Below are 12,392 nucleotides of genomic sequence, written 5' to 3' on the forward strand. Positions count from 1 at the left end.
AAATAGCTGGGGTCCAGTCCCTAAGGAAATGAATTCTGCCAACAACCTCAGTGAGGCTTGGAAGCAGATTCTTCTCCAGTTGAGCCTTGAGATGAGAACAGAGCTCGGACAACACTATGATTGCAGCCTTGTAAGAATCCTAAGCAGAGGGCCCAGCTAAACCATGCCGGGACTACTCCTGATCTAAAGAAACTGTGAGATAACAAGTGTGTGTTTTTATAAGCTGCAAAGTTTGTGGTAATTTTTATGCAGCATAGAAAATAATACAATAGTCTTAATTGTTTATATTAGGAAAGGTTTAAAATCAAAGACTTAAGTTTCCACGGTAAGAAACTAGAAAAGGGCAAAATGGTATAAATCCAGATTAGAAAAAAAGAAACAATAAAGATCAGAAATCAAAGAAATAGACAAAAAAGAACATCAGAAAAAGAATCAAATAATAAAATGGTAAACTTTAATCATGTCAACAACTGCATTAAATGTTAATGGACAAAATACTCCAATAAAAAGTAGAAATTGCCAGAATGGATAAACTACACAAACCAACAAAATTATAAATACTTTGGTATGCTAAAAAATGGTCCCTAAGTGATATCCATGTCTAATCCCTAGAACCTGTGAATATTACCTTTTATGGCTCAAAAAAAAAAAATGGATCTTTGCAGATGTGATTAACTCAAGGACCTTGAGAGGGGAAGGTTATCCTGGTGGGTCCTAAATGCAATCATATCATATGTATAAGAGAACCAGAGGGAGATTTTACACACATAGAACGAAAAGGTGATGTGAAGAGGGAGCAGAATAAGATTTGACAATGATGCTGGTCTATGAGACTGACGTGATGAAGCTATAAGCCAAAGAATGCTGGCAGCCTCTAGAAGTGGAAGAAGTGAAGAATACCTTCTCCCTAAAAGCCTCGAGAGAGCACAGCCCTGCATGACACTTTAATTTTGATCCAGTGATACTAATTTTGGACTTCTGGTTTCCAGAACTGTGAGAAAATAAATTTGTTGTTTAAGCCACCAAGTTTGTGGTAATTTGTTACAACAGCCAGAGGAAACTAATATAAATCTCTAGCTAGAATAATCAAGGTAGTGAGAACACAAATCATCAGTATCATAACTAAAAGAGGGATTATCACTATAGATATTATAGAGATAAGGAACAATCACTTCTATACAGATGATTCTTATATCTAGGTCACTATCCTTAACCTTTTGCACTCGGATGTCGAGATTAAAATTACTCTTTGAATGTATCAATAATTTGAAATATAAAAAAATCCAAATAAATAAGTTTGTATGAAAAGAAACTCCAGTTTTTTATTCTACTGCCACGCTTTGTAAAATCTGGGATATTTAAAAAATTAAATCCCGAGTAGAATAAAGGAATCGAGAAAAAAGCAAGCGAGTGCAAAGGGTTAATATTGCCTAATTGTCTATTGCTTGCTTTTATTACCCAATTGTTCAGAACACAATTTTGGCCTAAAAAACATTCCATCTATGGCCACAGAGAGCTATTAGTTTGTAATACTTACAAACTCTCCTCTTACATTACCCTTTATGTTTATAGATCCTGATCCTTCCCACACTCATGTCTTTGTTTCTTTATGTCCAGCCTGGATTGCCTTCTCGCTCTTATGTCCACCTAGCCAAAGCTTGCCCTTCCCCTTTAAGCCCCTGCCATTTCCCATGGACACTTTCTCTGGATTCCGATAGCATTTCCTATTTCACCACTAAGTTTAGCATTTGAAAATGTGTATTTCTGCCTTCCACATCCAGACTGGAGAGTCAAAGAAAATAGGAACCAAGAAACTTTATAATTAAATTTGCCAACCAGAAGATACTAAGTCAAAAGCTGGCCATGGACCCAATCCCACTTACTGAAGTTGGCTTGGAATGCATGGTTTTCTAGAAAGATTCAAATTAACTAAAAGTCAGATAAAAGTAAAATTAGGATTTAGTTTTTCTTAGAAAAAAAAATCTGTTAACACCGCCCCTCATTCCCACATAGCAAAATCATCTAGGGCTGGCACGTATTTTGCAGTTTTCCAATTCCCACCACTCCTTGTCATATCTCACCTAGCATGTTGCACTCATGTGTATTATTTATCTGGTCTGCTTATATACAAAATACAAAAGCCACAAAAGATAAAGCAACCCTCCACCACAGAATAAAATCTTGTCCCACAAAAAAAATTTACATATTTAAAAAAATGTTCCTCAATAGAGAATGCACTTGTGAATTTGCCAGGATTCATTAAAGTAGTCCTCTTCCTCCCTCCCTCTATATATAGACTAGTGCTACCAAAATAACCTTCTGTGATGATGACAATGTTCTATATTTGCATTGTCCAATCTAACAGCCATTAGCTACATGTAGCTATTGAGTACCTGAAATGTGGCTAATGAACTGAGGAACTGAATTTCGAAGTTCTTAAAGAATATCATTCCTACTTCTCTGAACTTCCCTTCTCAGTCCCTTTCACTGCTTCCACCTCTTCAGTCAGCTCCTTAAATTGGTATTTCCCAGGATTCTGTCATTTCTCCCTATCCCTGGGTGATTTTATCTTATCACTATTGTCATCTTTACCTCTGAACCCATACTTGCCAATGCCTACTTCACCCACAGGCATGTACCACAATAAACTCCTCTCTCTGAAAATCTGCTACTTTTCTTATAGTCCTTATGTCAATGGTATTATTAACCACTCAGTTTTCCAAGCTACAAACCTGGGTACCATCCTTGATTCTTCACCCCTTCTCTCTCAAGTGTCCACTTTTATATCTACTCAGTCTCCTCTTTATCCTTTCTCTCTCAATACCTCATTAAGGTTTATATGGATTAGTTAACAAGTTTCTAGTTGGTCTTCCTGCCATCAGCCCCTTTCTACTGTAATTCTAATTCTACACTCAACCCTCCTGCATTCTGACTTAGTAATCCTGTCACTCTTAATGACTTTTGCTAGCTATGTCCAAAACTCATGGGACAAAGTCCAAACCCTAGCATGGTACCCAAATCTCTTTAAAATTTTGCTACAATCTATTTTTCCAGTTGTCAACTGTCTATGCTCCAGTCACACTGACCTATGCACTGTTGCCCCAAAAGTTCCTTATCTAATTTCCATCTAAACCAAGTCACCTTCTCTGAGGAACCTTTCCTGGCTCTCCCTGGAAGTGTCACTTCCTTCAGTGCCTTACTTTGTACTGTTATTTTAGTACTCACCATGTTATAAATTTCAATAAAATTTTGTATACTTGAATTCCCATTATAATAATACTAGAGGCCCAGTGCATGATTAAATCATGCACGTGTAGAGTCCCCTAGGCCTAACCTGCCATCCAGGCCATATCCACTGCCCTGCAAAGCCTAGCACGCTCCGTGGACACTGCTAGCAGCCTGCTCCCCGCTTTTGATGGCAGGGGGTCCGCTGGTGCCGGAGCGGACACACAGCTCCCCGCTTTCGATCGCGGGGGAGCTGGCTGTCTGTCCGCTGGTGCCAGAGCGGACAGCCAGCCAGCTCCCCGGCTTTGGCTTTCGATCGTGGGGGAGCTGGCTGTCTGTCTGCTGGTGCGAAAGGCCTGGTGCCGGAGCGGACAGCCAGCCAGCTCCCCCGCTTTCGCTCCCCGCTTTTGATGGTCCGCAGCAGGACGTGGGCTCGCTGCCCCACAGGCCCCTTCTGTGCCGCAGCACAGCCATGGCGCAGACGCTGAGCTCGCACCACTGCTGGCGACGCGAGCTCAGCGTCCTGCCGGCCCAATTGGCCACCCCGAGTCCCGCCCCCTGCGCCTCCCGCTGGCCCAATCGTGGGCGTAGCGGAGTGATGGTAATTTACATATTACCCTTTTATTATGTAGGATTACCAAAAATATATATTGTGTAATAAATTCCAGAAAAATAGAAACTGACAAGTAAAGGACCTAGAGATAACTTAATAACCAAAGAATATCTTCTAAGGAAACAAATAATACTGCCCACCCCCACCCCCCCCCCCCATAGCAGTGGTGAGAAGGAAGGCCATTTAAGAAAAAAACAGAATGGTTTACGGGCAGCATTGAAAAGGCATATTTATTTTTTAAAGCCAGAATTCAAATGCTGGAAATAGTAATTATACACTTTATTTACATCACTAAAGATTTTATTTTATTTGGATAAAATGTCAAAAACTTGCAAAGCTAGCAAACACTATTACGGTAATCTTAGTAATCTGTTGTTGAATGCCCAAGACTATGCAGGAAAATGATAACTGATAGCCCATTTCCCATTTTTAAAAATATATTTTATTGATTTTTAGAGAGGAGAGAGAGAGAGAGAAACATCCAATGGCTGCCTCCTACATGCCCCCTACAGGGGGTTGAACCAGCAACCTGGACATGTGCCCTGACCATGAATAGAACCATGACTTCCTGGTTCATGGGCCAATGCTCAACCACTGAGCCACACCGGCTGAGTCCATTTCCCATTTTTAAAATGGGATAAATTATAACGGATTATACTCAACTGTTGAGTCCCCAATTTTTTAGATTGTAACTTAAATAATAGTAAAGTATGTACCTATATGTAAATATTTGGTTGAACCACATGAAAGTCATTTTATAGGTAAAAAAATGATCAAAATTGACCTAACAGCAAACCATAAGATTAGAATGCTTCCTTGATCACAAACAAAATGGTTAGTAAATAATTGTTTTGTATAGAGACTCTTTTCCACAGTAATCTCTTACTTTGTTTCCTTCCCTACAAATTTCCCCAACACTTTCCCAACATTTCTGGGACTCGTTTGTGTAATACTGGGGGAAAACAGGAACTAATTATAAAAGACATTGTGACAAAGTGTTCAGGGCAAGCACACAATTCCAGACAAGGCTCACAGTATGATGTTACCAATAGTGGAGACACACATCCCCTTTAGGCATGCTCATCAGCATCTACAGGTGATTTTGAAGTTCTGCCAATTATAGGAATGCACCTCAAGACTTTTCTCACTCATAATTTTGTTTAAAGTGTTGACTGAGTTTTGAGAAACAAATAATACCACCCCCTCCCCCATTTTTCACGGGTTGGTGAAAAATGAATTGAAAGATCCATACATTCTATGAAATTTGGTTATTAAAAGAAGAATTGTTCTGAGGCAAGAAGGTAGGTTGGTACTCTGCAGGATATATTCATGTTCAATTTCAATGCCTTAAGACTAGAAACTTTTTGTTAAGGTTTTTGGAAGTTGTTCTTTCTCTAACCTTGTAACCTAAATGGGAAGTGTGTTTCATTTCAAGTGCCCCCAAGTATTACACTTTCAAACAGTGACCTACAAGCAGATGGAGTCACTAAAAATCTTGGCAGTGGTGGAAAGGGGAATATGAAGCTTCAAAACATAGCAGTGTTTGATCTCGTTACTTTTTTGTATGTAGTTATAATAGGTATGTATTTATGTATACATATAATAGGTATGTGTTTATGTATGCATACATACAGATGTATGCATGTGTACACACCGACATTAAACTTCAAATCAGATTCAAGGAAGGCATAAGAAGTCTGGGTTGAGAAACATTATTTTAAAACAAGAGTATTTTTTTTAACAGCAAAGGAGGCAAACAAACAATTAGTACTTCTCAGTCCATTTATTTGTAAACTCCTGATTCCATTTTTATCAGTCACTTATTTCTTCCTGACAGCATCCTTCACAGAAACAATTATTGAGCACTTACTATGTGACAGACACTGTTATAAGTATTTTACATCTATTAACTCATTAAATCTTACAGCCCCATAAGATAGGTGGAATTATTATTTCTATTTTACATATGAAGCAAGTTCTCAAAGTTGGTGTGGAGCAAGGACTTGAACCTAGGAATCCTGGTTTCAAATACAGATTAGAAAACTGTCCACTTTTAGTCTGTCTCTACCAATCCATTTCTTTCCTGTCCTTTATCAATATGCTCATTTCTTAGAAGCATCCAGACAGTGCTCACATCCACCTGGCAGGCAAATTCAAGTGACTGCTCCTCTCCTCTCTTGCCAGACCTATCCAGCAAAAGATCAGCAAGCAGAAGGGGGCTTTGAAAATAGCCAGGCTTATCTGTTCCACCTAGGCCTTAGTTGCCCCACTGATAACTTGGGGAATTCCTAAAATTAGATTTCAAAGGTAGGTGCTCTGTACATAGCTCTATAGTTTTTCTACACACATGCACATACCTTCAATACATATGTCAAGAGAAAAGTTTCAATAGTTACATAGGGTACAAATGACAATCAAAAATCTTTCTTGCACCAGCTGGTTTGGCTCACTGGATAGTGCATTGGCCTGTGGACTGAAGGGTCCAGGGTTGGATTCTGGTCCAGGGCACATGCCTGGGTTGCGGACTCGATCCCCAGTACGGGGTGTGTAGGAGGCAGCAGATCAATGATTCTCTCTCATCATTGATGTTTCTCTCTCTCTCTCCCTCTCCCTTCCTCTCTGAAATCAATTAAAAAAGAATCTTTCTCACTGCCCTGGCCAGTGTGGCTCAGATGGTTAGTGTCATCCCGTACACCAAAAGGTGGCAGGTTCAATCCCATCAAAGCACGTGCAGAAGGCAACCAATTGATGTTTCTCACATCGATATTCTTCTTTCTCTCCCCTTTCCCCACCCCCCGCCCCATTCCTCTCTCTAAAATCAATTTTTAAAAAATCTTTCTTCCTACTCCCTGGAAGCAAACCAGTTTATTTATAATTATAAACAAACTGTCAACAGTTTGTTTATAATTATGGTTAGCATTGTAACTTTAAATTTATACTTCTATTTTTTGATTTATCAACTTTAGACTACATTTATCTCTTGAGTCCCAACTATGAAAGATGAGAAGCATACTCATTTTTTAAAAATTATTTTTTTAATTGATTTTACAGAGGAAGGGAAAGGAAGAAAGATAGAAACATCAATGATGAGAGAGAGTCACTAATTGGCTGCCTCAGGCACACACCCCCCACTGGGGATCGAGCCCGCAACCTGGGCATATGCCCTGACCAGGAATCGAACAGTGAGCTCCTGGTTCATAGGTCGATGCCCAACCACTGGGCCATGCCATACTCACTTTTCCATTAATCTTTCCTTCCCTTGTCATTTTCCCACTTTTGTTATATTATTTTTCCACTATCAACGTTAAAGTTTGCATTCTAAAATTTTTATATACTTTATCTTAGGCAGGTTCTAAAGTTTATAAACTAATGAACAGCACTTATGATATTAAGATAATGTACATATATTTCACTAGAGAACTAAGCATGCATGGACTATAAAAAGGGATATATTCCAGGTCTACAGAGCAACTAATCTAATACATCAAAAAAGAAAAACAGGAATCTAATAACCCTTACTGAGCACTTAATACTGTACAATTACTCTACATACATCACCTTATTTAATCCTCAAAACAACCACAAGGAATTATCAGCCCAATTTTGCAAAGAGAAACTAGGCTAAAGTTATATCATTTGGTTGGCTAATACAGAGCAGAGCAGGTATCTGAACCCAGGTTATGGCTCCAGGGCCTGAACTCTTCACCACAATACTGCTTGCTCATACTAACTATTCTTTCACTTTCCTTTTCCTAGCAATGTCTAATTAGTGCCCTGAATAGCAATGGGAGTGTGTTATTTTACAAGGCAGAGTTTAAAATCATTCTACTAGATATTATTGATCATATTTCTGTCTAGATATTGGTCATTATTGATCAAAATATTGATCATATTTTTCAATTGGGGATGAGTTAAAAGGGTTACTGAATTACCCAATATGATGTTGTTTTCTTGCTACCATTATATTAAGTATGTAGCCATATAGTGGACTGGTTTCATTCCAAATTAACTTTATTTCTAAAATGTACAGGTGAAGAGAACCTCATCTATAGGCCAACTCTATCCTTATGATTTCCAAACACAGATTGTATTACTGTCCTTGCCAAGGCATGAGGTGCTAAACTCACTCAAAAATAAAACCATTCTGGGCCACATGCAAATCAGGATCTCTTGATATTAAATTCTCTATGGCAAGAGATTAAGGATCCGAATTAGAATCATACCCTAAACTCTTGACACCACTTAGAGCCAAGAAAATATACTGTAATACTGAATAACTGGTAACTAGTATAGTGTTTATTCCCACTAGAGTTGCTCCTCAGTAAAGAGCTAGTTCACCAGACCTCATCTACAATTCAGAACCAGCTTTTAAACTACAGTAGTCAAACAGATATGGCTTAAAAGGGGCTGTTTCACCAGCAGCTCTACAACTGACAATCACTCATTCTATCTACCAGTTTTCCAAAGATGTCCTGAACTCTGCAGATACCAGTAATTTGGTATTTTTTTCTTTTTCTCCGTTTGTTTACGTTATCTGGCATTCCCTTTAAGTTGTGAGCTTCAATATAAGAGAGGCTGTGACATCTTTGTATCCCTTAGGACCAGCCGTATCTGGCACACAGAAGGCCCTGAATGCCTGTGTGGAAACAACTACCTCCGGACAAGGAAGTGCATGCTGCAAACAAAGGAAAACGGAGGGGAAACGTTTTCACTGGGAGGTCAAGGAACTAATGACCCTTTCGACAAGTACAGACATCGAGTCCACCTACGCCAAAATGTCACAAGTTAATAGGCCTCAGGAAGTCAGGAGTCAGACATTTAGGTCCTGCCTTCCTGAACTCTTCATTGTGTCCAGGCAGTGCGGCCGCTCGCCCTCAACAGCAAGAGGCCTTCAGCCTTCGGGCCCCTGCTCCCTGCCTCCAGTCTGGGTGAGACCACCACGGGACGCCAACCCAGGCTAGGCCCTTCTCCCGTCCCAGCTCCGGCCATGCTTCAGCGCCGGACTCAACTCCAGGCCGCACCATGACAGAGCAAAGCGAGAGGGTCAGAGGCGGACCTGGTTCACTCACCTACTTGGTAGAGCCGGCCCTCGGGTGAGAAAATGGTAATGTGGCGGTCAAAACCGGCGCTGGAACCACGGGACATGGTGAAGCAGCCACTACTTCCGAACGGCCTCTGGGCTCGGTAGCTCCCAAACCAGGCGTACAAGCCCCTCCGGAAGCCGCAGCGACTGCTTCCGGTGCATCGGCCAGATCCATCCGCTCTGGCGCGCCGAACTCGCGACTCCGGCGTCAGTTCGCGCGCGGAGGGAGCCCCGCGCCCCGCCCCCGGTGGGGGTGGGGAAAGGGACGTAGGGGCCGGGGTGCGCCTGCGTCAGGGTCGTGTCTGCGCGGCTTCAGGGGGCCGGGTGAAACTCGGTTGTTGCGGTGGAGAGCTGTCATCTGGAAAATGAATTGACTACAGCAAGAACGAAGAAACTTCCTGGGGTCCAGAGTAGTGATTTGCCGTTCAGTGAGACCTAAATGCCTAAATGGATCGTGGATTCCACAATCTCTCATCTCTCGTTAGTTTGGGGCCCTGTAAAACCAGCCTGCGTCTAGATTGCTGGCGTCCTTTCTAACCTATTCTTAAATAAATAAATAAATAAATAAATAAATAAATAAATAAATAAATAATAAATAAATGAATAGCCGAAACCGGTTTGGCTCAGTGGATAGAGCTTCAGCCTGCAGACTGAAGGGTCCCAGGTTCCATTAGGGTCAAGGGCACATCCCCAGTAGGGGGTGTGCAGGAGGGAGCTGATCGATGTTTCTCTCTCATGGATGTTTCTAACTCTCTATCCCTCTCCTTTCCTCTCTGTGAAAAATCAATAAAATATATTTATAAATAAATAAATAAATAAATAAATAAATTTCAGAGAGGAAGGGAGAGAAAAACATCAATGATGAGAGAGAATCATTAATCGGCTGTCTCCTGCACGCCCCACACTGGGGATGAAACCACAACCCTTTCTAGCCTATTCTTTACCCACCCACTTTCCTGCCTGCTGTGGGGAGAAATGGATTGCAGCCGTTAATTTTAGTTAGGTTCTGGTAGCCACTGGCAATAGAAAAAGTTTCTTCTGAATATAAAATGAAAAACATGATGTTAGGCTTGTGTGCCACCCCCCCCCCCCCCCCCCCCAGTTTGTGCACCAGGAAGGCCAGATACCCCAAGGTTTCTGCCACTTCAATGCCTGCCGTAAGTACATTCTTGAGGGATTCTTACCTCTTTAATGCATTTCCTCTTAAATTCACTTTCCATTTAAATGAAAAATTTGTAAGAACTTCTTAAGCAGTTTCTTGAGGAACCTCCAGTTTCTCACATTTTTTTAAAAATAAACTTCTATTTTATTAACCTGAAAAAAAATTCAAAACTGAAACATGATTGAGAAAATATTTAAGTGCATCTCTGGCACACAGGGTACTTTCCAGCTCTGCCTAATTCCCAAGTGTCCTGATAAAAGTCCCTTGCTTTAGTTCAGGTCCCTTCACTCAGGACCAACTCCTCCTGACCTTTTTAAAAAAAAAAAAATATATATATATATATATATATATATATATATATATATATATATATATATTGATTTTAGAGAGGAAGGGAGAGAGAGAGAAACATCAATGATGAGAGAGAATCATTGATCAGCTGCTTCCTGCATGCCCTTTACTGGGGACTGAGCCCGCAACCCAGGCATATGCCCTTAACCAGAATCGAACCCAGGACCCTTCAGTCGCAGGCTGACGCTCTATCCACTGAGCCAAACTGGCTAGGGCTCCTCCTGACCTTTTGAGTATTTTTTCTCTCAGACTCTGAGTGAGCTTCGTGTACTGTAATTCTATAGTTTTCCTGTCGGTACATGGGAGGACGCTCAACCAACTGAGCCATATTGGCTAGGGAAGTTTGGGGATATTTTAAACTACACACACTGCAGGCTATAAGAATTATTTCTCACATTAAACAAATCCTGATTCCTTCTTGAGGTTGTATTTAAGCTGGGCCCTGAAAGACACATAGGATGATTTTGGATGCTACATACACTTTAATACTGGAAGGAATCAACCTCATTTTCAATACAAACATAAACTGAAAGCTAGAATTAGATGTGTTTTGCTCTCCAGTATATCTCAATGCCAAACAGTGCCTAGCATGAAATACTCAGATCATTCACTGAGTATGCATTCTCACTATTTGGGTTTTCTATTATGTTTGTTTTTTTATTCGAAGAGATTTGTGAATAAATGAGAAATCCAGATCTCAAAAACTTTAAAAGGTCAGAGATTTTATATTAGAATTTGAGATTTTTCCCACATAGGCAAATGAATTCCTCTGGGAAATCTTTCAGAAAGCCAAAACCCCTTGCTGATTCCATTGCTAAGGGAAATCCCCTGGCAGCAGATTTCACTGGGTGCCAAGCAGCAGCTAAACTACTCAACCAGGTGGACTTCCCCTTGGGTTGAGCTTTCACCAAAGTCTGAGTACAAATACTCCTGCAGCTTTAACACAAGCCTATGGGGGCAGGCTTGCTGTGTTGGTGTGGAAAGTTTGATCTTCCTCTCTGTGGGGCCACCAAGTTAGACTTTTTGAAATGACTTGATGGTTTTTTGAAAAATTTCAGAGATGACTTGACATCTCGTGAATCTTGGAAAATCTCCTGGTGGCTTCCGTTTGGCAAGGCTCACAATCTCCCCTGGGCGTGGAGGTAGGTGGAAGGTAGGGGTTACCCAGAAGGCAAAGGTAAAGAGTGGCAGGGTAAGTTCCCAGGGACTGCAGACATGCCGAATGCCATGGCATTTAAAGACAAATAAGAATTTAGCCCTTAGCTTAGGATGCTCTGCTGGCAGTTTCAGAGCCAGGGAATGAAAAAAGAAAGCTTAGCCGAAACCGGTTTGGCTCAGTGGATAGAGCGTCGGTCTGCGGACTGGAAGGTCCCGGGTTCGATTCCGGTCAAGGGCATGTACATTGGTTGCGGGCACATCCCTGGTAGGGGGTGTGCAGGAGGCAGCTGGTGGATGTTTCTCTCTCATCGATGTTTCTAGCTCTCTATCCCTCTCCCTTCCTCTCTGTGAAAAATCAATAAAATATATTTAAAAAAAAAAAAGAAAAAGAAAGAAAAAAGAAAGCTTATCTGTGTTTCTACACTGAGTGGCCAGATTATTATAATCTCTGGATGCATAATAATCTGGCCACTCAGTGTATGTATGTGTGTGTGAATTCGTGCATCGGTGGGGTCTGGCCAGCCTGGCCAGGGGGAGGGGACATGGGCGGTTGGCCGGCCTGCCTGCTGGTCGAATTCCTGGTCGAGGGGACAATTTGCATATTAGCCTTTTATTATATAGGATATACACTGAGTGGCCAGATTATTATGCGTTCAGAGATCATAATAATCTGGCCACTCAGTGTATATGCTATTAGCAGGTGTTGAAACACATTGCCCTGTAAGTTGGCCATAAACACTGGTAATAATAGAGTATCTTAGGAAAGTTGGGATTCCCCGATGTTAAGGGGCCCCTAAGGT

The 12,392-nt window shown here is 41.2% G+C and overlaps 1 protein-coding gene across 1 annotated transcript in view; it reads right to left on the reverse strand.

The window, feature by feature from the left end:
* Positions 1 to 9,078, reverse strand: part of PSMA6 (proteasome 20S subunit alpha 6) — a 29,386-nt gene extending 20,308 nt beyond the window's left edge. Inside the window, exon 1 of the mRNA XM_079767531.1 lies at positions 8,908 to 9,078. Within this exon, the coding sequence (XP_079623657.1) occupies positions 8,908 to 8,983 (76 nt within the window). The 5' untranslated portion in view covers positions 8,984 to 9,078. The remainder of the gene's footprint in view (positions 1 to 8,907) is intronic.
* Between the last annotated feature and the right edge of the window lie 3,314 nt (positions 9,079 to 12,392).

Source organism: Cnephaeus nilssonii (assembly GCF_951640355.1).
Source record: "Cnephaeus nilssonii genome assembly, chromosome: 4".
Classification (NCBI taxonomy): Eukaryota; Metazoa; Chordata; class Mammalia; order Chiroptera; family Vespertilionidae; genus Cnephaeus; species Cnephaeus nilssonii.